At 40.6% G+C, this 24,757-nt stretch overlaps 1 protein-coding gene across 4 annotated transcripts in view; it reads left to right on the top strand.

Moving 5' to 3' along the window:
• LOC145346527 (zinc finger protein 236) overlaps positions 1 to 24,757 on the top strand; it is a 122,615-nt gene that overhangs the window by 15,154 nt on the left and 82,704 nt on the right. For all 4 annotated transcript variants that reach the window (XM_080193906.1, XM_080193905.1, XM_080193907.1 and 1 more), the window contains exons 2-5: positions 18,069 to 18,226; positions 21,812 to 21,976; positions 22,904 to 23,082; positions 24,433 to 24,560. In XM_080193906.1, coding sequence (XP_080050032.1) covers positions 18,069 to 18,226; positions 21,812 to 21,976; positions 22,904 to 23,082; positions 24,433 to 24,560 — 630 coding nt within the window. The remainder of the gene's footprint in view (positions 1 to 18,068; positions 18,227 to 21,811; positions 21,977 to 22,903; positions 23,083 to 24,432; positions 24,561 to 24,757) is intronic.

Here is a 24,757-nt window from a genome sequence, read left to right as displayed (position 1 = left end):
TGAAATGATGACATCCGTGCTGATGATCCAGTACGTCTTGCAGAGGTTGCTGTGGCAGGGTTGTGTTTTGTTGTGGTCACTGTTCTCCTGAAGGCTGGGTAGGTTGCTGCGTACAATCATCTGTTTGAGGTTGCATGGTTGTTTGCAGGCAAGTAGAGGGGTTTGCCTTGGAGAGATGTTTGTCTTCATCGATGACATGTTGAAGGCTCCGGAGAAGTACTGGACAACAAAGGGTACTCTGCCTGCCGTGTCATGTGTTTGTCTTCAGAGGAGGTCTGTGTGATTTTTTTCAGTGTGCATCAGAACTGTTGACGATGAGTTGAGCGCCATATCCTGCTCTTACAAGGGCATTTTTCAGCATCTGTAAGTGTCTGTTCCCATCTGAGCAGATCCTATGTGTACGGAGGGCTTGCCTGTAGGGGATGGCTTCTTTAACCTGTTAAGGGTGGAAGCTGAAGAAGTGGAGCTTAGTGAAATTACCCGTGTGTTTGCGGTACACTGAAGTGCTGAGGTGACCATCCTTGAAGGAGATGTGTGTATCCAAGAGTGCAACCGATTCCGGAGAGTAGTCCGTAGTGAGTCTGATGATGGGGTAGAACTTGTTGATGTCGTCATGTAGTTGTTTCAGTGATTGTTTGCCATGAGTCTAAAGGAAGAAAATGTCATCAGTGTATCTAGTGTATAAATCTCACTCACTGTCCTGGCTGGAGAGAATTCACACCTCTTTAACCTCTCATAACCTTCTCTCCACTCGCATTGTCTGCACCTGTAAAGACTTGATTGTCTGTTAAAACTCACATTCCAACCATTATCTTGTAATTGAGTTTGTGTCTATATATGCCCTGGTTGTGAAACAAATCTTGCAATCACCTGATGAAGGGGCAGTGCTCCGAAAACTCATGCTACGAAATAAGGTTGTTGGACTTTAACCTGGTGTTGTGAGATTACTTATGAATCTGTATTCTTTCATATTGAACACCAAATGGAGAGTGGCAAGGTTACAGAATGTACTCTTGGTGAGGGGCTTCAATGTTTGTCACCAGAATTGGCTTGGTCGTACCACCACTAACCAAATTGGCCTACGCCTAAAGACTGGGTATGCGGCAGATGGCGAGAGAACCGACGAGGGGAAAAACTACTAGTTGTTGCAGATGCATCTATCAGTATTGGTTAAAAAGTAACTGCACGTCCTTGTGGAAACGAAGTCTCGCCTTTACGTTGAAGATGCTCTTGTGTGGTGCGACCAGTGTGCTAAATGGGATAAATTTCGAATAGATCTAGCAGCTCAAACCTGAGCATATATGAGGCACTGTAAGCTGTCAGCTGCAGCAGAATGCTCTTTCACAGAGTCTGCGTAGACATGACGGACCGAATGCCCTCCTTCTGTACCGTATGGATTCTTGGGTTCTAAGCCGGAATACCACCATCTTCTCGAGGGCGTTTAGGAACGGACAGTGAAAATGCTGACCTGGCCAACGAAGTCCACATCTGTGAAATAATTTTAAAAGTGTGTCGCGATGGTTCAGAGCATGTTAGCGTTCTGACAATATAGTTACAGGCATACACATTAGGTTTGAATTCCCTCAGTTGCACAAATTATGCAAAATAGAAATGGAATAACTTACAAAGATATTGGCCCCAAAGTTCAGAACAAAAATAAAAAGTGCAATTCTGCCAAAATTCATAGCTTTCAAAGGAAAATTTGCTAATCATCTGAAGGGAAAAATTTGCAGGACAATGGAATTGGCTGGGGAGTGGGGCTAGCTACATTGCTGTTGCCGAGAGCTAACACGGGGTTGATAGGCTGAATAGACTTCTCTGTAACCATTCAATGCTTCTATCAGCATCTGAAGGCTTAATTTACCTTTTCTCCATGATGCTAATAAATATGCCATTTATGTTCAGCATTTTCTGTTTTCACTTGTTTTTTTAAAAATTAAAAATGCAAGATGTCATTCCAGTGCAGTATTGATGTACATTATTGGTGATTAGCACTTTATATAGCTATCCAGTAAATCAACTAAAATGTAGGGTTAGATACAACTTCTGTATCTCATAATAAGGACATGTTGTCTCGCTGAATTAGTTCAATGAATATTGTTAAAGGGCGAAAATTATTTTGAAATTTGGAGTATATTTCATACAATTGAAACATGTCCAATTGTTCTTTTTCTTATTATTTATCAAGAACATAATTTGATTTATTATTGTCACATACATTGGGATACAATGAAAAGTATCATTTTATTGTGTGCGATACAGACAGAGCATACCGTTCATAGAGAAGGAAAGGAGAGGGTGCAGAATGTAGGTTATAATATTTAAAAATTTTTGTGGTCTTAATGTAAGAAGCAATCCTATGTTTTTGAATCTCATGTTTCTTAATCACCATCTCTGCAATTTTAAATAGAACGTATACTTCATTAGTTGTTAGTTCTGCTCACGCAAGCTGTGTGTGATTTGAAATGTCTATTGATGCCTCTGTGTTTCTGCCCTGCTTACAGAAAGCAACAGTGGGAGCAGTGTTCTCAGTGTAATTCTTACACTCAACTTTTATTTTCTCTTCTCATTTGCATAGCCATCTGTGCAGAAAGTTTGATTAGGGCTCTTTGCGTGGGAAACAGCACTTGAAGGCCAAATTACTTTCTACTGTTTTCTATAATATATGTGTTGCCCACTCGCGTTTCTATCCTGTTGGCTGCTCCTCTGCAACCCTTGGCTGCTTCCCTTCCCATACAGGTTTATTCTCTTTAAGCATGAATGTAAATGACCTGACAGAGTGAATTAAGGAAAAATATGCCCATTTAGAGTGTTGCAATGAGGAGCAAGGGGAAGAAAAAGCCTATTTGAGTAGCAAGTATGAGAAGCAAAATGAACTATAAAGGCCGCTAAAAGAATTCCAGGGAGTGAAAAGCTGATGAGAGAAACTGTTTTCTTGCAAGATGTGCATGCTGTTTTTTTTTAATTTTCCTATTTTCATGATGAATTGTTGGAATATTGCAGTTCCTGTGCTCGTTTCCTGGGTGCATCACTAATGTGCTAGTTTTAAAGCACTGTAGATTAGTTTGAACACACATTACACTGTACAGAAGTGTTCTTTATGCAAAGGCATTATTATGTAAAATTTTACCTGGCAGTTAACAAATGGTAATGATGTCATTTCATGTATTCGCATTTATACAGCATCTTTAATGTGGTAAAACATGCTTTGTAGGTACAGAGTTTTGAAGAATGAGGATTTAAAGCCTAATGTTTGGAGGTGTGACCAAAAGCTTAGTCAAAGAAAAGTTGTTTTAAAAGGATGGTTTTAATGGAGAACATGATGTGGAGATACCGGCATTGGACTGGGGTAAACGCAGTAAGAAGTCTCACAACACAAGATTAAAGTCCAACCAGTTTATTTGATAGTAAACCCACAATCTTTTGGAAATGCTGCTCCTTCGTCAGGTGTATGTGGAAAGCTCCACAAACCTGAAAGTGTGGAAAAAAACTTTACTAGGGGCAGATTCACAAAACTTTGGGGAAGTTTGGAGAAGCATGGAGGGCACAGGTTATTTTGTCAGATAGGTTGAGGGGGGGCTGGACATGAGTAATATCTTGGAGGCGGTCTTTGTGATGGAAAGAAAATGGAGAGGAAACTCTGATCAGGTTGATTAGGATGCCGAAGTTGGGAGCAGTAAAAGAGGAACAGCATTTCTGAAAGCTTGTGGGTTTACTATCAAATAAACTGGTTGGACTTTAACCTGGTGTTGTGAGACTTTTCAATGGAGGAGGCAGAGGGACTAAGGACGAGAATTCCAGAGTGTGAGGCCTAAACAGCTGAAGGTGAGACAAATGGATGAGCCCCTCTTTTTTTGGCTAAGATTGAGCATTAGATCAAGTGCATGGTGGGGTGCAATGCCTTTTCTTGTCAGTTTAGATCTTGTTTGTCTTTCTTGTGGAGGCCATGAAATGGATTCAGTTTGAACTTGGTTTTTGGAGCAAGCAAGGAGATGGATTTGGGCCTGCCCAATCTACTCTGCTCATTGGCCCTGTAACTTTAAAAATGGTGTCAAAAATTCAAAAAAAAGAAGGGATGATTAAGCACAAGGGGTTGCAGTCACGAGTGGAAAGTTCAAGGGGTTGGAAGGAGATTAGAGGGTGTGTTTAAGCACGAGGACAGAAATGTAAGATTTGAGGAGGTCTGTCAATCAGCAGAGGTCGGGGTGATGGGAGAGAGAGGTTTTGTACAGTATAGGAAACAAGCAAACCATTTTTGTATGAGCTGATGTTTACATATGCTGGAGGATGGGAGAGTGGTCAAGTGATGAGATATTTGGGTGACTTAAAAACTTGGTCTAAGCAATTGTAAGCTCCAACTGTAAACTGGAGCTTACAGTTTATGGAGGGAATCCCTGTGGCCTCAGAAGTTCAAGGCATGACAGTAAATGTGGAATGGAGAAAGGGATTATACATGATGCTGAAGTTGGAGGAACAAAGTTTTCTGTGGGGTGGAGGTGGGAGTCTTCTAGAAATGGAGAAGGTTGAGACCATGATGGCATTTAATCAGATGAATGGGAATCAAATTTGGGACAGAAAGATAACTGTGAGTGACTGTAATTTTAGTGTGGACCTGGCTAGTGGACAAACAGGACTTGGATGGAAAATTAGCAGAACAACATGGATGAGGTGAAGGATAGGAGGTTGTCCTGACTGGTATTGGGATTGTTGAGTTTGGAGAAGCATGGAGGGCACAGGTTATTTTGTCAGATAGGTTGAGGGGGGGCTGGACATGAGTAATATCTTGGAGGCGGTCTTTGTGATGGAAAGAAAATGGAGAGGAAACTCTGATCAGATTGATTAGGATGCCGAAGTTGGGAGCAGTAAAAGAGGAGTGGAGTTTTGTGAATCTGCCCCTAGTAAGTTTTAAAATTTCAGCATGTAGTATGCAAAAGTCTTAACATAGCCACTTAATGAAAAATGCAACTTCGTTCAGAAGAAGTAGCATCCCACAAGTCCTCTATATATTTTCTATTCACCAACAGTCTGGAGAATGAACAGGAGGTCTATCCAGGTGGTCTCACCTGACGTGACACAGCTTTTTTGCAACATCAACACACCCACATCCTCCCTTCCTCTATGACACAGTCTCCTGGGAAATAGAGTCAAAAGCCATAGACGGGATTAGGTGGGAAAAGTCTCATGAACTCCTCCAACCCCCAGAAAGCTGAAAGAAATTGAAATAACTTATCAGTCTTGTTTACTTTTAGTAACTCAGCATGTCTTTGCAGGAACACATCCAGCTCCCTTTTTGAAAGCTTGTAGTAAATCCTTACCACACATTCTGGCAACCTGTTCCACAGGTCATTGACTCTTCGAAGAGAAGAACAGATCTAGAGTAGTTTACAAAAGACAGTTTTTTTTAACGTTTGTAGCATTTTTCCCTGTTTTGATGGATAGACTTTTAACTTGCAATAGGAAAAGAAATTAAACATCTTTTTTAAAAAGATGCATTTTGGCTGTATTTTACTTGACGCTGAAAAAATAAAATATTCAACCAACAATTTTGCAAGAACATTAATATAAAATTTCGATTCCAGTCTAAGTTTAATCTAACTTTTTACTTTAATTTTGTTAATTAACCCAGCCAATCATGAGGCTTTCTGACCTTCCTTGCTTTTATTTGCATATAGTAATGTTACATTTTTATTTATAAAATATATTCAGTCTATTGCTTAAATCAATAAGGAGGAAGTAACTAAAAGGTGCACGAGATTGACTGAATCTGCTTGCCTCAAATTTGTTTCTTGGTGAGGTCATTCAAATCACTTTGGATCTATTTTGGACAGAGTTACTGTCCATAACAGATATTTCTGTTGACATTTATGCCAAAACTTTATTTTGTACTGTAAGGCAAAATTGGGCCCTGTGAGACTGAACTACATTAATGGGTACATTTATGCAAACCATACAGGCCCTGAAACAGGTTTCTATCGTATAACAACTTCTAATGTAGAAAAATGTGCGAGCGTTCGTCTTCTTTTGGAGGGTGACCAAAAGACTGGTCAAGCGTTGGGTTTTAGAGAGGATTTTAAAAACGTTAGTAGCAGTGATCCGGAAATGAATTATAGAGCATGGGGACCTCGATGACTGAAGATATGATCGTGAACGATGATACAAAGGCAGCAACACACAAGGCCAGAGTTAGATGAACAGAATGTTCACAGGATGATAATACTGAAGAAGATTAGATATAGGGAGGGATTTAAAAGTGAAAAATGTTACATTTTGAGTTGTTGAGTCTGGGAGCCATTGTAGGTCAGCAAGGGGAAGGTTTTTGTTCAAACTTGGTCAGGGGTCGAGTATGAGCAGCAAAGTTTTGAATAAGCTGAAATTTAACATAGAATCCTACAGTGCAGAAGGAGGCCATTCAGCCCCTCAAGTCTGCATCAACCACAATCCACTCAGGTCCTAACCCCATGCATTTACCCTAGCTAATCTCCCTGACACTAAGAGGCAATTTTCCATGGAAAATCCACCTCACTGTACATTTGTGGACTGTGGGAAGAAAGCAGAGCACCCAGAGGAAACCTGCGCAGACATGGGGAGAACATGCAAACTCTGCACAGACAGTGACCCAAGCTGGGAATTGAATCCAGGACCCTTGTACTGTGAGGCAGTAGTGCTAACCACTGTGCCACAATGCCGCCCAGAGTTGAGTCAGACTACTGGAAGACTGACTAAGAGAGCGTTGGAATTGCAAAATCTAGAAGTGAAGGCGATGTGAATAAAGGTTTCCTTGGCTGATGGATTGCGATGTGGTGGGGTTCACTAGGTGGAAGTAAATGATCTTTATGATGGGGAGGATATGGAGCTTAAAAGTTCAGTTCAGGATCAAATAGGACTCCTGAGATCATCTGGTACCGCCTGAATCTGTGGTCAGGGATAGGGTTGGAGTCTGTGGAAAGGGTTTAATCTTTGCAGTGATTATCTGGAGGAAATAGCACACATCTAAAACTGGACTGTTGGACAACAGGATCAAGAGAAAAATAGGTTGAATGTATAGTGTCACCAGATGGAAATAGACTCGATGTTTGCAGGTGATATTGGCAAGAGACATCATGCAGATGAAGAGGAGGAGGGTGCCAAAGATGGTGATGGACAAGGTGATTGCGTAAGGGTTGGAAAATAAGCCATTGCTTCAGACTTGGCTACTATTGCATAGAAAGGAGTGAAAACATCCCCACTGCACTGGACAATGTAGAAAAAGCTTGAGAGAAAGATGAAGTGGTTGAACATGTCAGTAGCCAAAAATTATCTATTAGGTAACAGGTGTTGTTTATCTATTAAAGTTTTTTTTAGTGTTGTGGGCACCTGATTGAAAATCGTATTTATGGAACAATTGGGAATGGATCCGGAAGGCAACAATACGTTCAGTGGGTTCTGTGAAGGGGGTTGTGGTGATATAAATTTTGAAAGGGAGCTGAATAGTGTTTGTTTGCCTCGTGGAGAGTTAAATAGAGAAATTTGGGGTTCAGCAATTTAGTGCAAAAAAGGTTTGAGGGAGCAGGAGGTGGACACACTGGACCAAGTAAGTTTGAAACGTACATGGAAAAGTGCTGTGGGGGAAAAGTATAATGTTATGGGGAAGGGAAAAGAGCAGAGACTGATGAGTTAGATGGCAATCCCCTTTGTGACAAAGATGTCCAACATCTCTTTGAGCCTGTATTTTAGGAAGTAAGTTAATTATAGTGAAAAAAATCAGGAAAGGTTGTTCTTTGTTGTCCAGGTTTAACCTAGAAGAATGGATTGTTTTGGTAGTGAGTTATGAAGCCAGGTAGAACATGATGTTGGTCCAGGTAAATGTATCAATTTATAACTCATCAGTTTGTATGCCAGATATGTTGTAGTCTATAAGATTCAATTTGATTTCCAAAACCTTTTGGCAATTCTTCTGAGAATTTAAAGGTGGTATTTTAAGCAGTTGGATTCTTGGTTACCAGAAGTCAGTTTGCAAAAAAATTGGTTACGGACAGTGCTGTTGCTAATTGGATGAAGTCCAACAATTTGGAGCGATGCCATGGGAACCCCAGGATTAACAGCAGCTATTTTGATGCATCACATCATAGGATTTTGGAGATTGAAAGTGTTTTTAATAGGTAACCTATAAATGTGTGAGTGTCTCTGACAATAATGATAGGAACTTTGAGCGGAAAATGTTTTAATTTCAATGCTGTCACTGGCCAATTATTGACACGTCTGGTTGCCAAGGCACGCCTATTTTCTCTGTTCTTCCCTGCTGCCATCAGACGTTTGAATGGGCCTACCTCTCACAAAGTTGATCTTTCTCCATAGCCTAGCTATGACTGTAACACTACATTCTGCACCCTCTCATTTCCTTTTTCCCTATGTATTCTGAATGGTATGCTTTGTCTGTATAGCATGCAAGATATAATACTTTTTACTGTATACCAATACATGAGACAAATCAAATCAAAAATCTACTGCCCTTCCCAGCTCATAAGCGCACACACCAGTTAGGTTTTCTTTCCCAAAGGCACTGACTTGGATTCCACAAGTATTGCCACACACTGGTATCTTTCCAAAGTCTGCATCTTTCTTGTAAACCTAGATATTCACAGTTGATATTCAGCTATTGGGGCATCACAGCAAAGTCTGATTCTCTTCATAATTGATAGTCGAAGAGCTACTGTATAATGATCCCCACGCCAAGTTGAGGCTCATTTGTTCCCCTCCACCACACACTCTCTCTCTCTTTTCCCCCCCGCGCATTCAAGCTCAGGGTGCTCAGGTCAATTGTTACACCCTGTGTCTGTCTGACCTGAGAGTAAGTAACTGAATGTTGAATCTGGACTTTTCTGGTCTCTGTAATTTAGGTTCTGCAAGAGGCGCACTATTTGCAAAAGGAAATAATGCAGACCCTACTTGTAATCTACTTTAATGTGTGTACCAGCCAATTGTTATAGCTGGGCTTGACTATCTAAAGATAAAATAACTTGAGCTTCCTCTACCTATTTTGTGGATTGGATTTCTTGTTTAGTTTGCAAAACAACAGTATATAAAGCTACTTCTCAGAGACAAATATATAAAATATCAGTTCAATTTCTAATTTTGTTAGAGTATGTATCTTAGCTTATTTTTAGTACAAACTTCAAAAATACAGACTAACAAATTAATTACACAGTCACACAGCCTCTGTTGCCTCTGAAACTTAGTTACAACTAGTTAATTGTGTGTGCTGCTTTTTATTTTAAGACTCCATTGGAGAGAATGTTAATTTAAAAGGCAATTGGACTCAGCCGAAGAAACCAAACCAATCCTGAATAGAATTGTAGCCTTGCCTTTTTCACAGGACCACACAAGTTGTATTTTTAATGTTTATGCTGAGAACAAATTAAATATAAGTGCTTGTAAGATGTGAACACGAGAGTTCATTTTAATATTATACACGAAGTGGTGAGAAGGATAGTGACCTTTTTAATAGAATACGGCGCAGAAGGAGACCGTTTGGCCCCTTGTGCCTATTTTGGCTCTGGTAGAGCTACAATTAACCAGTTATTCACAACATTGAGCTGCCTCATAAATGACTTCAGATTTTCTGTAGCCACTACTTATGGCTGTGCTTCATGCAGAATTTGATATTTGTAGTAGCTTTGTAGTTTTTATTTCAACCTTGAAAATTAACCAATGGTATATTTTTAGAGTTTATTTATTACTGTCACAAGTAGGCTTATATTAACATTGCAATGAAGTTACTGTGAAAATCCCCTAATCGCCACACTCCGGCGACTCGGTGTTTGGCTACACTGAGGAAGAATTTAACATGGCCAGTGCATCTAACCAGCATATCTTTGGTACTGTGGAGCACCCAGAGGAAACGCATGCAAACATGGGGAGAAAGTGCAGACTCCACACAGACAGTGACCCAATCTGGGAATAGAACCGGGTCCCTGGCGCTGTGAGGCAGCAGTGCTAGTCACTATGTCACCATGCTGTCGCTCGGTCACCTGCTTCTGAATAACAATCCCAGGGCTTGAGAACAAATATGATTGACATTGCAGTGCAGTACTGAGGGCTGTGATTTAAACCGAGGCGCCATCTGCTTACTCAGGCAAGTGTAAGAGATCCTGAGGCAATATTTCAAAGAAGAGAAGGACAACTTTTGCCAGTGTCACGGCCAATAGTTATCCTTCAATCAACATCCCTTTTTTTTTAGAAGCAGTTTATCTGGTCACTAAAACCTCGTTTGTGGGAGCGTGCTGTGCACAAATTTCTGACATCATAACAGACACCGCACCTGCAAAACTAATCCATTGGCTGTCAAATGCTTTAATGTCTGGTGCTATATAAGTGCAAGATTTTTTAAAATACTGCTGTTTCTCTGATCTGGAATACATCAATACATTGTGAATTGCACTGGTTTAACTTTGTTTTGTAGAGGTTCGTGACTTTTCTAGAAGTGTTTAAAAGTTGACCATTGGTGACCAGTATTAGGAGGAATAAATGGTGCTTTTTTAAAAGAACCTCAATGAAGGCAGATAGCAATGGCCCTTTTGTAAACTGAGTTCAATATTAGGTGATGCTGTGCTTCTATTATCCATATTATGTTCTGCCCACCACCAACTGTCTCAAGGGCAGTGAGGGGTGACCTAGCCACCGACACATCCCATGAAAGAATTAAAAAATGTATTTGTTTCTGGATTTTGTTTCTTTTCATAGAATGCCTACTGAAGGAGACAATTCACCGCATCAGGCCTGCACTGACTCTCCAACACAGCATCTTACCCAGACCCATCCAACCCCAAACCCCTTCCTATCCCTGTAACCCCATGCATTAACCCACTGATCCCCCTAACCTACACATCTTGGGACACAAAGGGGCAGTTTATTATGGCCAATCCACCTAACCTGCACAACTTTTGGGTTGTGGGAGGAAACCGGTGCACACTCCACACAATCACCCAAGGCTGGAATTGAACCTCGGTCCCTGGTGCTGTGAGGCAGCAGTGCTAACCATTGTGCCACCGTGCCATCCATTTAATTTTGTTCATTTGACTATTACTTAAATTCTATAGTTGTCATTGTCTATTTTAACGTTTTGCCGGTATTTTTATTTAAAAATGTCTCTGCCCTATCAAAATTTTTCATAGCTTTAAAGACCTCTATCAAGTTGCTTCCACCTAGAGAAAAGAACCCCAACTTCAAATGCAATGTTTGCTCTCGCTCCCTCACCAGAGGATGTGTCCCCTAAGTGTTTGATAAAAATGTTTTTCTTTATGCTAATTTGGGATGCATAGAATTGGATTTTGGTTGTTGGGTTTGAGTGGTAAGAACATCATATAGGTTAGGACAGGTGGTCCTGCGGTCTGGGAGAATTGAAACATGATTGCAGGACGTAGGAACTTTGCGTGGAGAGAGGGGAAAAAGCATGGCAATTTTGAGTGCTGAGAAGGTGTTACAAATTGGCTTGAAGTGTTCAAAGGGCACCTGTAAATGTTTTTGTTTTCTGAATGATTGATTCAGAACAAATTGACAAACTCGGTAATTCACCATATACGCGGTTCGGCATCGCTGAGTCCATCGTGGCATGAAAGGCACTGAGGAAAGTTCATCACCACATGGATTCAATAACCTTTGTATGCTGAGGCACTTTGCACGAGGGCTTGAAAATAGCAGTTATGAGGAACGATTGCATAAGCTAGGGTTATCCTCCTTTGAAAAGAGGAGGCTGAGGGGTGACCCAATTGAGATGTACAAAATTATGAGGGGCCTAGGGTCGACAGGAAAAATCTATCTGGGAGGGTTAGTTATCAGGCACCATAGATTTAAGGTGATTGATAGAAGGATTAGCGAGGACATGAGATAAAATGTTTACACCCAGAAGGTGGTGGGTGTCTGGATTTCATTGTGCAAATTGGTGGTTGAGGCAGAAACACTCAACTCATTTGAAAGCTACCGAGATCTGCACTTGAAGTGTGGTAACCTGTAAGATGCTGGGAAGTGTGTTTAAAATGAGCAGTTAGTTACATTTCTTTCCTTTTTGGCCAGCACAGATACAGTGGGCTGAATGGTGTTTTTCAGTGCTATAATGTTTCTATGGTACCCTGTACTTCCTGTCACTCAGCCAACTGCTTATCTATGCTGTCACTGTCCCTTTTATTCCATGGGCTTCAACTTTATTGACAATCATGTTATGTGGCACTTATTAATAGCTTTTTGGAAGTTTATGTACATGATATCAATCGCATTACTCTTATCTGCTACCTTGTCAATAGTTAAACATGATTTGCCCTTAAATCTATGCTGGTTATCCTTAATTAATCTGCACTCGTCCAAGTTAATTTTGTCCTAGTTTGTTACATCTGCAGGCTTTCCTGCTGAGGTCAAACTGACTGGTCTGCAATTGGGATTATTCTTGCACCCTTTGTATTTGAACAAGGGCATAACATTTGCAATGCCCCACCACCATGTATCTAAGGAGCATTGGAAGATTATGGTTGGTGCTACTGCACTTGCCACGTTTCCTGCCTAAGGTGTTCTCAGATACATTTATTCTGGTCCCGGTGACTTATCAATTAAGTAGAGCCGGTCTATCTAATACCTCTACCTATTTTTAGTCCATCCAGTATTTCAGCCACCTTCTCTTTCATTTGGATTGGTATAGAAAAAAAAACATACAGCTCAAACATTCCATGCTGGCTGGCATTTATATCTCATTCGACTTTACTTCCATCTTTCCTTATCTAAATCTGTCATCATAACCCTCTATTCCCTTCTTGTCTGGAGTCCTCTTAAACACATCTGTGACTTTGGCAGCATCTTCCTTGGTAAAGAATGTTACTTAGTACCTCAGCCAAGCCCTCTGTCACCATGCATAAATCTCCTTTCTAGTCCCTAATTAGCCATACTCTGCCTTTTATGACTCTTGTACTATTTATCTGCCTAGAGAAGACTTTTTGATGTAATGTTTTCTGCAAGTCTCTTATACTCTGAATTTGCTTTTCTTATTTCTTCTTTCACTTCCGCTGTGAATGTTCTATATTCAGCCTGGTTGTCAATTGTATTACCATCCTGGCATCTGTCATATGCACTCTATTTTCTGCTTCATCTTATTCTCTATTTCCTTTTTGAACCAGGGAATTTTGGATTTATTTGTCCTGCCTTTGTTCCTGGTGGGTATGTACAGTAGCTATCTGCTCTCTAAAGATAACCCAGTGCCTTGTTGCAGATTTGCCTACCAATCTTTGATTCTAATTTGTCTGGTTCCCAACCTATTGAAATTGGCTCTCCCCAACTTATGCTCCTTGTCCTTTTCCATCGCCAACGTAAACTTTGATATTCTGATTGCTTTCCCCAAAATGTTCCCCTGAAAGTATGATTTATATCACTGGAGAGTGTTTCTGTAAATTTCTAGTGATACTTTCAGAATTAATTTTCTGACAAAAGCCCTTCCTTAGTTTAAATACTAACTAGCTTTTCACTTTTCACAATCCACTTGTTCCACCTCATTCACCAGATCTGGATCCAGCAATAACTCCTCCCTCTAAGCACTGGAAACATACAGATGTGAAAACTTCTGACCTCATTGTAGAAATAATCTTCCTGCTTTGCCTTTTACATTATTACTATCTCAGTCTATAGTAGAGGGACGGTATGGTGGCACAATGGTTAGCACTGCTGCCTCTCAGCGTCAGGGACCCGGGTTCAATTCTAGCCTCAGGTGACTGCCTGTGTGGAGTTTGCACATTGTCCCTGTGTCTGCATGGGTTCCCTTTGGGTGCTCTAGTTTCTTCCCAAAATCCAAAGATGTGTGTGCTGTTTAGGTGCATTGGCCATGCTAAATTGTCCCTTAGTGTCAATGGGAATTAGCAGGTTAAATATGTGGGGTTACTGAGATAGGGCCTGGGTGGGATTGTCATCAATGCAGGCTCAATGGGCCAAATGGTCTCCTGCACTGTAAATATTCTATGATAGTTAAAGAATCCCATTTTAGTTTTTGCCTGGCTGTGTAATTTGCTTGCAAATTTGTTTTTCCATTTCTTTCAATTCCTGTAACTTATTGCGTTGCATTAAAATCCGTTTATTATCCTTTTATTGATTTTCTGAAAGTATGATTTATACCACTGGAGAGTGTTTCTGTAAATTTCTAGTGATACTTTCAGAATTAATTTTCTGGCAAAAGACCTTCATTAGTTTAAATACTAACTAGCTTTTCAGGGAGAGCAGTTTTGTATTGGAACTAACAGTTGATTGCCAGGTTTTTTGTATTGTCAATAAAGCAAATTGGGCAAACCTTTTAAAATTAAGTGCATACGCTTTTGATTTTGAGTAAGTCAAACACATCCATACATCATAAACTTGTCTTAATGGCTCACAGTTATCCCAATATAGATGATGTGCTTTAGCTTTATCCTGGTGCTGAAGAATAGTCCATGCCTACTTAATGAATGTGACAGCTCATAAATGAAGGGCAAATAATAGGGCTATGATGTTAAGATTAAGTAGTTGGAAAATCTAGACTCTTATCGAAAAGGTTTGCAGGTGAAACCACCACATTATTTGAAATTTGTTAGGATGGAATGCAAACTCAACATTGTTGACTTATTAAATGATAAGCAAATATTACATCAGTTGTGCTGTTTAACTACACAGAACCAGTTGAGTTGATAATTTGGTTTGATGATTGCTATTAAAAGTGTGTTTAAAATTCACTATTGTCCTTTTTTGTTCAGAATGGATTAATGGAGCATCCTTAGTGAAATGATATTTTACTGCAGTCCTCTAATTAGACTTTGGATTAATTTTGAAACTATAGACACGCCAGAGACTGTTGCTGTCTGTTTTGTTTATCTTGTCCTTGGGACTTTGATCAAGTCTAACAATTGCTTGTTCTCACCTGCTGTGTTCTTGTGAACAGTTTGTACTTGGAACACTACCGTGTCACCTTAATTACTTGAAATATTCTTAAATTTTCTGCAAAGTTGAAGGGAAATTTATTCTATTGGCTCTCTTTATCTTCTCAGTTTGAAACAAACTGGAATCTATTTGAACTTCTGTTTATGTAGACAATGTATTAAACACTTCATTAAATTTAAGCTTACTTTTAAAGTGGCTTTTTTTCATAATAACAGCAACTTGTATTCACATGGTATCTTCTTTACTGCTGAACATATTGTAAGGATATTTTATAGAGAGAGGAGAAAATAGAAGATAAATTCAGCTGATGCTAAATCATAGGGGAGAGATTAGCATGGGGCTTGGTTACAAAGATAGGTTCGGAAAAATATTTTTTAAAGAGAAATGGAGCGGTGGAGTGATGTAGGGCAGGAGTTCCACAGTACAACAAGGACATCTGAAGGCTCTGTAGGATGATAATTTCAACTTTGACTCATTCGCGTTTGTGACTTAGGGTTAGAAAGTTTTGGGCTCAAACTGCGCTTCAGAGATTTGAGCACAAACCTAGGTTGACACTCTGCATTGCTCTGTCAGAGGAATCATCTTTTGGATTCGGCCTCAAACCGAAATCACGTCTGTCTGATGAACTTAAAATATCCCATGACACAATTTAGGAAGTTGTTCCAATGTCTGGGCCAATATTTATCCCATGACCAACATATATTCTGATTTGATTAAGGTATTTATAGGATCTTGCTGTGTGCAAATTGGCTACTGAATTTCCTACACTACAAGTGATTACACCTCAAAAGTATTTAATTGGCTGAAAGCCTCTTTAGGATATCCTGTGGTTGTGATAGGTGCCTTATCAATGCATGCATTTATTTTGTGAAAAAATGGCAGTGCACGAAAGGCCAACCAGTTTGTGAAGACCGAAGGATGTTAGATTTGAAGTAGGACTGAAGGAAATTGCAGAATTAGGATGAACGGAGGCAATTGAGGGATTTGAAGATGAGGACCAGATTATGTATGTTTTGATGTGGATGGTACTGATGGATGCGCACTGGCCCTTGGAGAGTTGAGTTTTGTACAAGTTGGAGTTAATGGAGCATGAAGGATTGCAAATCATCAAGGAAGACATTGAAGGAACAGAGAGTAGAAGTAACAGAGGCATGACTGAGAGCTCCACATCAGAGGGGCTGAATTAAGCAGGATGCCAAGGGCTTTGCATGCAATGATTTAGTTGAAGCAAATGGGGAATAGAGGCAATATCAAGAAAATGGTGTTTATGATGGAGATCAACGTCAATAACATTCCAAATATGGGAATTAAAAGTTTAAAGTTTATTTATTTGTGTTGCGCGTAGGCTTGCTTTAACACTGCAATGAAATTAGTATGAAAATCCCCGAGTCACCACACTCCGGTGCCTGTTTGGATATACTGAGAGAGAATTTAGCACGGCCAATGCCCCTAACCAGAATATCTTTCAGATTGTGGGAAGAAACCGGAGCACCTGGCAAAACCTATGCAGTCATGGGGAGAACATGCACAGACAGTGATCCAAGCCGGGAATCAAACCCGGGTCCCTGACGCTGTGAAGCAGCAGTGCTAACCACTATGCCACCCCATTACCTGGGTTAGTGTGGCCTAATAACCTATTGCCATGTTGCAACTTCTGTTCATTTCTGTATCTTTACAAATGCCTCTGATACAATATCAAATAAAAAGTTGCATTGAATTGTATGTTTGTTCTGAATTTGTTTATTATACCACAATACAGAATCTACAGTGAATCATTCAAAAGAACAAAGAAAATTATAGCACAGGAACAGACCCTTTGGTCTTTGAAGCCTGCAATGACCATGCTGCCTGACTTAACTAAAACTGTCTACCCTTCTAGGGACCGTATCTCTCTATTCCCATCCAGTTCATGCACTTATCAAGAGGCCCCTTAAAAGTCAGTACCATATCCGCTTCCACAACCTTCCCCGCCAACGAGTTCCAGGCATCCACTGCTGTCTGTAAAAAAGAAACTCTCATATATCTCCTTTAAATCTTACTGCTCACATCTTAAACCTATGCCCCCTAGTAATTGACTCTCCCACCCTGGGAAAAAGCTTCTGACTATCCACTCTGTCCATGCCTCTCATAATCTTATAAACTTCTATCAGGTCTCCCCTCAACCTCTGTAGCTCCAACAAGAACAAGCCAAGTTTCCTTGGTTTTACCCCAATGAGGGGTAAAAGGTTTTCTTTAGAGTCATGAAAACTGGAATAGCTATAGGCTGGGATTTTGTGCCCTTGTTTGCCATGGATGCAAATAGCTATGTGGACGCAAAACCCTGCAAGAGTTAGCAATTGGGAATCTCACCAGCAAGATCCCGTTTTCAGATTCTCCCCTTCTCCAGCAAGTGCTGTATTGAGGTTCCCATCTACAAAGGTTGGGAACTTTGTTTAAATAAATTAGAATCTCATTTAAAGGGCTTCCCCACTGTGTGTGTGTGTGTGTGTGTGTGTGTGTGTGTGTGTCTCTCTCTCTCTCTCTCTCTCTCTTTTCTCTCTCTCTCTCTCACTGTCTCTCCCCAGCCCCCCCACATTGGGATCTCCCCGTCACACCTGCAATGTATACAACAGTGTTTTCTGAGAAATGAGAATCAGGCAGAGAGAACAACTAAGTGTAGCCCTCGGGAAGATGAGGGCATGTACTGGTACTGCTGCTGTTAGGGGCAGTGTCAAGAGGGACCCTCTGGGGAGCTCCATTGTGGGGGATGAGGGCTCCCTTGCCCATGGGGTGATGGTCCCTGAGTCTATGAGGGGAGTTCTACTTATGCATGTCAACAGCTGGGGGGAGTTTCTTAATCAACAGCATATCGATGTGGGCCACAGATTTCTTTCTGCAGAATGCTGTGAGAAAAGCCAGTTGAAACAAATACAGAAAATCCTGCCAAAAGTGTTTAATCAGTAAGTCTAAGCATACCTCCATGAGGATCAATTATTGTTTAGAATCGTTCTTTGGCTGATATCTGTTAACAACATGACATCAAATACGTGTGTGTGTGTGTGTGTGTGTGTGTGTGTGTGTGTGTGTGTGTGTGTGTGTGTGTGTGTGTAGATCAATTACATGCACATACAGTACAAAAACTGCACCTTGTTAGCACTGCTTTACTTTTACAGATAACTTGCTGGAGCTGAATGCAAGCAATGCAAATGGGTTTCTTGAGACCCAGGAATCTCAGTACCATGGTGCTCATAAATGTGATGTTTGTTTCCAAACTTTTTCCAAGTACAATCAATTTCAGCGCCACCTCCGGGAACATGAGGAGAATGACAAGGTAAGCATCTTCAAAGCTTCAAAAATCAAAAACCGTTTGAGTTAAAATCGTAATGACAAACCTCTTTACATATCACCACAAAAGCAAGCTCATCAATATCAAATGTGCAAGGTGAAATCAACTACCTTCTCTCAACTGGTTAAGACAGTGCTAGTACAACCCTGCAGGTCGGAAAGAGTTTAGATTCTGTTTCATTATTTGTGTTAAGTTTGCTGATTAAGCTGACATTGCAGTTGGCTTCAATGATGCTGAGTTGCGGGTAGTTGGGGAGAGGGCAAGACTGACCAGAGTCACCTTTGCTGATGCTTGCCGGAAATGTGTGCATGCGGACATTGGGTGAAAGTGGGATGATCTTGGTTGTGTCCGTGGATCCCTACAGTGGGGAAGGAGGCCATTTGGCCCATTGAGTCTGTTAACACTCCTTTTGATTGTAACTGCACCAACCACAATCCCATCCGGGCTCTATCCTCATAACTTCATACGTTTACCCCACTAATCCCCTTGACACTAAGAGGCAATTAACATGGCCGCTCAACCTAACCTGCGCATCTTTGGACTGTGGGAAGAAACCAGAGCACCCGGAGGAAACCCACGCAGACACAGGAAGAATGTGCAAACTCCACACAGACACTGATCCATGCCAGGAATTGAACTTGGGTCCCTGATGCTGTGAGGCAGCAGTGCTAACCACTGTGCCACCGTACCGTCCAGGTGACTCCAAGTTGTTGACTTTGGTAGTTAAACAACTGGTAACACTCTTGACCCTAGGCTCACCTGTGATTAGCAACTATTGCATGTACACATGTAAGCATTGATCTTGTGTAAAAGTCCTCGTGACGTCTGGTCTGAAAGAAACTAAAGGTAGTTTCTCCTGTACCACATGTAAAAGTTAATCATAGTATTTCAGGGATAAAATTGCATTGTGATTATTAATTACTTCCAGTAATTACTATGGTTCATTAATTTAAGGGCACGCATGAGAGCCTTTAAATTTTTTCCGCCAATGCTAGCGGCAATCTCCCAGCAAGTTGATCAGACCAACCTGTACCGCATTATCCATCACAATGCCTTCAAGAAAAAATAATAAGTCCACAGCACAAATTTAACCTGAGACAAAGTGGCTGACTGGATTAACCAGCATTAACAAAAAGGCCGTATTATCACCCGTGGAGCCATCTGACACAGCAAAGGAAGATAGCATTTCAGAATTCACGTCTGGAGGTAGGTTGTGCACAAGATTCATGAGAACACATGATTTAGAACTCCAACAGAAAACAAAAAATGTACAGTGTCTTCCACTTCAATTTGATGGTTAAGTCATAAAATTCTATTGTTTAGTCACCTGCCATTTAGAGAAGAAAGCAAATCAATTGGCCTTTATTGTAAATGTGGATGAAATATCCATGACCTTTGATATGCCAGTAAACAGGGCCATTACCAAGATTGGTGAATGAACAGTCCTTATAAAGACAACTGACCACAAGAAGAGATGCTTTACAGTGATTCCATCTCACATGGCAGACAGTACAAGATTAAAACCAATGGAGATATTTGGGTGCAATACTCTTCCCAAAGGAAAATTTCAGAAAGGCAATGTCTTCCATGCTCATAAAAGAGGCTGGGTAGTTGCAAGAAATGGATTGGAGAAGTATGGAATTTGAGATTGGAGGACTGTGCAAAGAAAAAGGTGAGCTCCTCTAGAATATGTTCAAATCTGACCTTGTTAACAACGTAGTCCTTGCTGTGAGATCAAACACCAAAGAAGGTGCATTTATGGGCAGCACAGTGGTTAGCACTGCTGCCTCTCAGCGCCAGATACTATGCTTTGGGTCACTGTGTGGAGTTTGCACATTTTCCCTGTGTCTATGTGGGTTTCCTCCATTCCAAAGATGTGCAGGTTAGATGGATTGGCCATGGTAAATTGCCCCTTAGTGTCCCAATATGTGTAGGTTAGGGGGATTAGCCATGGTAAATGCATCCGGTTACAGGGTTTGGGCAGAGGTAGGCCTCTGTAAGATGCTCCGTCGGAGAGTTGGTGCAGGTTCAATGGACTGAGTGGCCTCCTTCTGCACTGTAAGGATTCTGTTTCCAGTGGTCTTCGTAATGTTGTTCAGCCCTTGGATGTCTGTATAAATAAATCTCAAGGATGTATTTGAAGGATGTGGAGCATTTGGATTTTAGAAGGTGGAAAAACATGCTCTAAAAGTGGAAATATGTGAGCACCCTTACTTGGAACTATGGGTGGAATTGTTTTTTTTCAAAGTGTCAGGCGCTGGCTGAAAGTCAGCGTGCAACTTTCCAGCTGCACAATCCAGATTTCACTTTAGATCTTGGGGGAAAAAAAGTGGGTGGGGTTTACGCTACCACTACACAAAAGGTATGGGGCACCCTCCACCCCCTGCGCATGCACGCGCACACACACACACACACACACACACACACACACACGCACTCTCTGAGGGGGCAGTGTCACAGCACTGCTCGGCATGTCACTGTCCCCTTGGGGGCTATACTTACCCTTGCCTCCTGGGGGGACGAGGGAGGTACATCCACTTGACTGAATCTCATTTCACTTTTGGAGAGAAGATTGAAAAGATTTTGGATCTTGACAATGTTGAGAGATATGGCTGGTATTGATGCATGCAAGGTTAGACTCTTCTGAAGTGTCAAATGAAACTAGGCTCTTTTCCCCAAAAGGTAGGCCTATCTATTCATGGGACATAGGTGTTGCTGGCTGGTCAGCAGTTATTGTCCATCTCTAGTTGCCTGTGGCTCTGGAGTCACATGTAAGCCAGACCAGGAAAGGATAGCAGATTTCCTTCCCTAAAGGGCATTAGGTGAACCAGATGAGTTTTCTGACCATCAACAATGGTTTTATGGTCATCAGCTGACTCTTAATTCCATTTTTGAAAATAGTATTCAAGTGTCACCATCTGCTATGGCAGGATTCAAACCCGGGTGCCCAGGACATTAGCTGAGTTTCTAGTGATTAGTAGTCGAGTGATAATATCACTAGGGCGTTGCTTCTGAAATCATATGTCGGCCATTAAATTCTTAGACCTCCACAGAATTGGTAAAATTACAATTTTATCATCAGCAGTCTAAAATTATATTTGTATTTTTGAGATGGAAGGGAATCCAGGGATGAAGATGCATTGAATTAAGATGCTGATCAAACATGAGGTAGTTGGATGATAGAACATACTTGAGCGGCAGAATGGCCTACTTCTATTCCCTGCCATTATCCGTATCAACTATTTGGTATTGAACAAGAACATGCCTCTGGGCTGTTGATTTACTGGCTTTTGGACTCAAGGTGAAGTATGTGAAAAGCTGTAAATGTTTGCAAATATTCACTGGGCAAAATCCTGGAATTACCTCCCTAACAACACAGTGGGTTTATCTGCACCACATGGACTGCAGCGGTTCAAGATGGTGGCTCACCATGATCTCCTGAGGGATAATTAGGGATGAGTAATCCTAGCCAGTGACATTCACATCCCATGAATGACTATACCAAAAAAAATTCATTGTGGGATGGTTCTGATAAACTCATAACCTCTTTGCTTTTTCTGTGTAATGCAGCCTTACCGGTGTGATCAATGCCCAACATCATTTAATATGGAGCTTAACCTTATATTGCACAAAGCTACCCACAATGCAGTTGACCCAACTTGCCCTGTCTGTAGTAAAAGGTTCTCCCGTGTGGCCAGCCTTAAAGCTCACATCATGCTACATGAGAAAGAAGAGGTGAGTGTTGACTGCTTGCAATCTCCTTCAACTTTAAACCTAGTCAGATCCAAAATGCACTCTATTCACATTATCATTTTTTTTGCATGTAAGTTTACTTGAAAATGCTTTTCAAACATAACAGGAAAATGAAAAGTCATTGAAAAGATGTGAACTTCAATTTATCCAAGTCTTAATTAAATTTTTTTCGGAATTGACAAATATTTCATTGTTAAATGTTTCAAAGAGAACTTATTCACCATTTTTTTTATAAGGTTACTTGTAATCTTTACAAGTAGTAGTGGATCTTCAAAGTGTGGGAAGGGATTCGTTCAGTTAACCTATCTGTTGAGACACCAGCGAGTTCACAAGTGACTACAGTGGTTGGATTCTGCTCTTGATTACATCCAGGACTAGACCCCGTTCATTCTGACGGTTGGGGTTGTTTCTGCCAATGTTAAACTCCAGCATAGTTGCAGAGATTAATATTCTGGATCTGTGACTGATTGTGTTTCTGAGGCTGCACTGTCCCTTTAAGAAAAGCTGTCAGTGACCTTTCCTCATAATTCAGGAATCCTCATCAGAAATTAGTTTGTAACAACATTCTGGATTGTACTCCAATCCCAAATTGATCTCAGAATGACACATTACATCATTCTCAGTTTTGGTAGGACAAGAATGTTATTCCATATATAATACACAGGTTAACATCAAGAAACTCTTCAGATTGAAGTATGAGATTGAAAGCCCGGGGAAGGGGTAGGGGGCCTGAGAATAAGTATGACGTCAAAAAAACACCTGTTTTGATTTGTAATACAGCAGTACATTTTTCTAATTAGCTAACAAAAGATTGTGAATTTATTAGATAATATATAACTCAGTGTAGTTTTTGGTGCACACAAAGCTTCTAATGCTCTGATTCCTTTGACTTAATTTTTTTTGCTGTAGAACCTGATCTGTACAGAGTGTGGAGATGAATTTACATTACAGAGCCAACTTAGTAGACATCTAGAGGAACACCGGCAGGAGCTAAATGGAAGCCGAGTACACAGTTGTAAAATCTGCACTAAAGAATTTGAAAGACCCGCCCAGCTACGAGAACATATGAAATCACACTACAGAGTTAGGTATGTACACTTTTGGGACAAAACTGTGTGGTTCAGACGCAATGCGAATTTCTGGGAATCTTCCAAAACCTCAACTGAATTGGACGAAATGATGAGGGTACACGTACTGAAGCTATTGATATACTGGGAAAGGAATGGTGTGAGGTGGGGAAGAAAAATAGGAGGCCTTGTTTATAGTTGAATAATTAAAATGCATCCATTTTACTCCAGCACCTGTCTTGCCACACTAAGCCCTCCTCAGGAATCCAGCTATAAGATTGTAGCATCTTCATCGGCAGGAGTTGGATTTAAATGGAGTGCCAAGCCATTTTGAGAGGGGGATTGTGTGGGAGTTGAGGGCAAGAGGTTGAGCTAAATGTTGTTATTTATTTAGGGATAAGTTGTATAAGCGAAGTAAGATGCTGCAAAATGACAAGGGTACATTGTTTTCATCAACATGAGCATCTCTTTCCTATGTAGACGTAAGAAAATGTCATTAGACTTTGAGGAAGGAAACAGTAACCTAGCCTGATTACCATTATTTTAAAAGTGGTACTAACCATTTCATTAGGTTATCCCCAGCATTAAAATTACATTCATTGACAATGTTGGGTTAGTAAGTCAAAACTCAGTGTTGATTGACTGCTTTGGCAGCTCAGCATTGAGCATTATTGTGCACAGAATGTAGAAGGAAATATTTAGTGGGGTGAGTTGCACACCAGAATGAGAACTTGCCCCCTTTTTCCTTTTGTTGGAGTTAAAGACAATGTGGTCAAATCTTTAAGGAACCTTCAATCCTTCACTATCAGACTTTCCTTTTTTTTACATTGTAGCCAGATCCAGATCTATTTGCAGTATTGTTACTATTTCTAACATCTTTATATAGCAACAACTTGCATTTGTGTAATACATTTAATGTGTTAAAAGAAGAAATATTAGAGTGGGTGAGCAAAAGTTTGGTCAGAGAGATAGGCTTTCAGGAGCATTTTAAAAGCGATCAGAAGGGGAGAGGTAATTGGAAGGAATTTCAGACATTGGGATCTTCGAAGCTCGAGGCATGACCACCAAAGGTGGTGCAATTAAAATTGAGATGCGCAAGAGGCAAGCATTGGAGATGTACAAATACCTTGGAATTTGTAAGGTTGCAGGAGCTTGCAAGGGTGGGGGAGGGCTGATGCCATGCAGATGAGAATTTTCAAATTTGTCGTGTTGCTGGACTAGGAGTCAAAAGATATTTCAAAAATACCACTGATGTTTAACGACCTGGGGACATGACGTGGGTGATGCATGCTAACACAATGAATGCCGAATATTGTTTTGTACAAGCTTCAGTGTGATATTCATCGTTTTTTTGCATCCTTTAATTGTTAGGTCATCCTTGTGTACTAAACAGTACAAAAGACATGTTGATAGGTCAGGGTTCTCTCATCGCTGTGAGCACTGTGGAAAAACATTTCAGAAGCCTAGTCAGTTAATTCGACACATCAGAATACATACAGGTGAGATACACTTTTGAAGCCAATTTTCGTCTGTTTATTGTAATGCCTTTTACAGGGAACATTTAGGTAGTAATCCTTTTTTTTTCATGTATTCTAGTGGCAAGGTATGCAAATGCTGCTTTTTAGTAACGAGTTATGCATGATTCTCAGTTTATTAAGTGGTTCCTTTCTGGATTAATATAGATAAGTAGTTTATT

Source organism: Carcharhinus amblyrhynchos, chromosome 8, assembly GCF_965287045.1.
Source record: "Carcharhinus amblyrhynchos chromosome 8, sCarAmb.v2.hapA, whole genome shotgun sequence".
NCBI lineage: Eukaryota > Metazoa > Chordata > Chondrichthyes > Carcharhiniformes > Carcharhinidae > Carcharhinus > Carcharhinus amblyrhynchos.
Note: the sequence above shows the minus strand (reverse complement) of the source record. Positions and strands in the feature narration are given on the sequence as shown.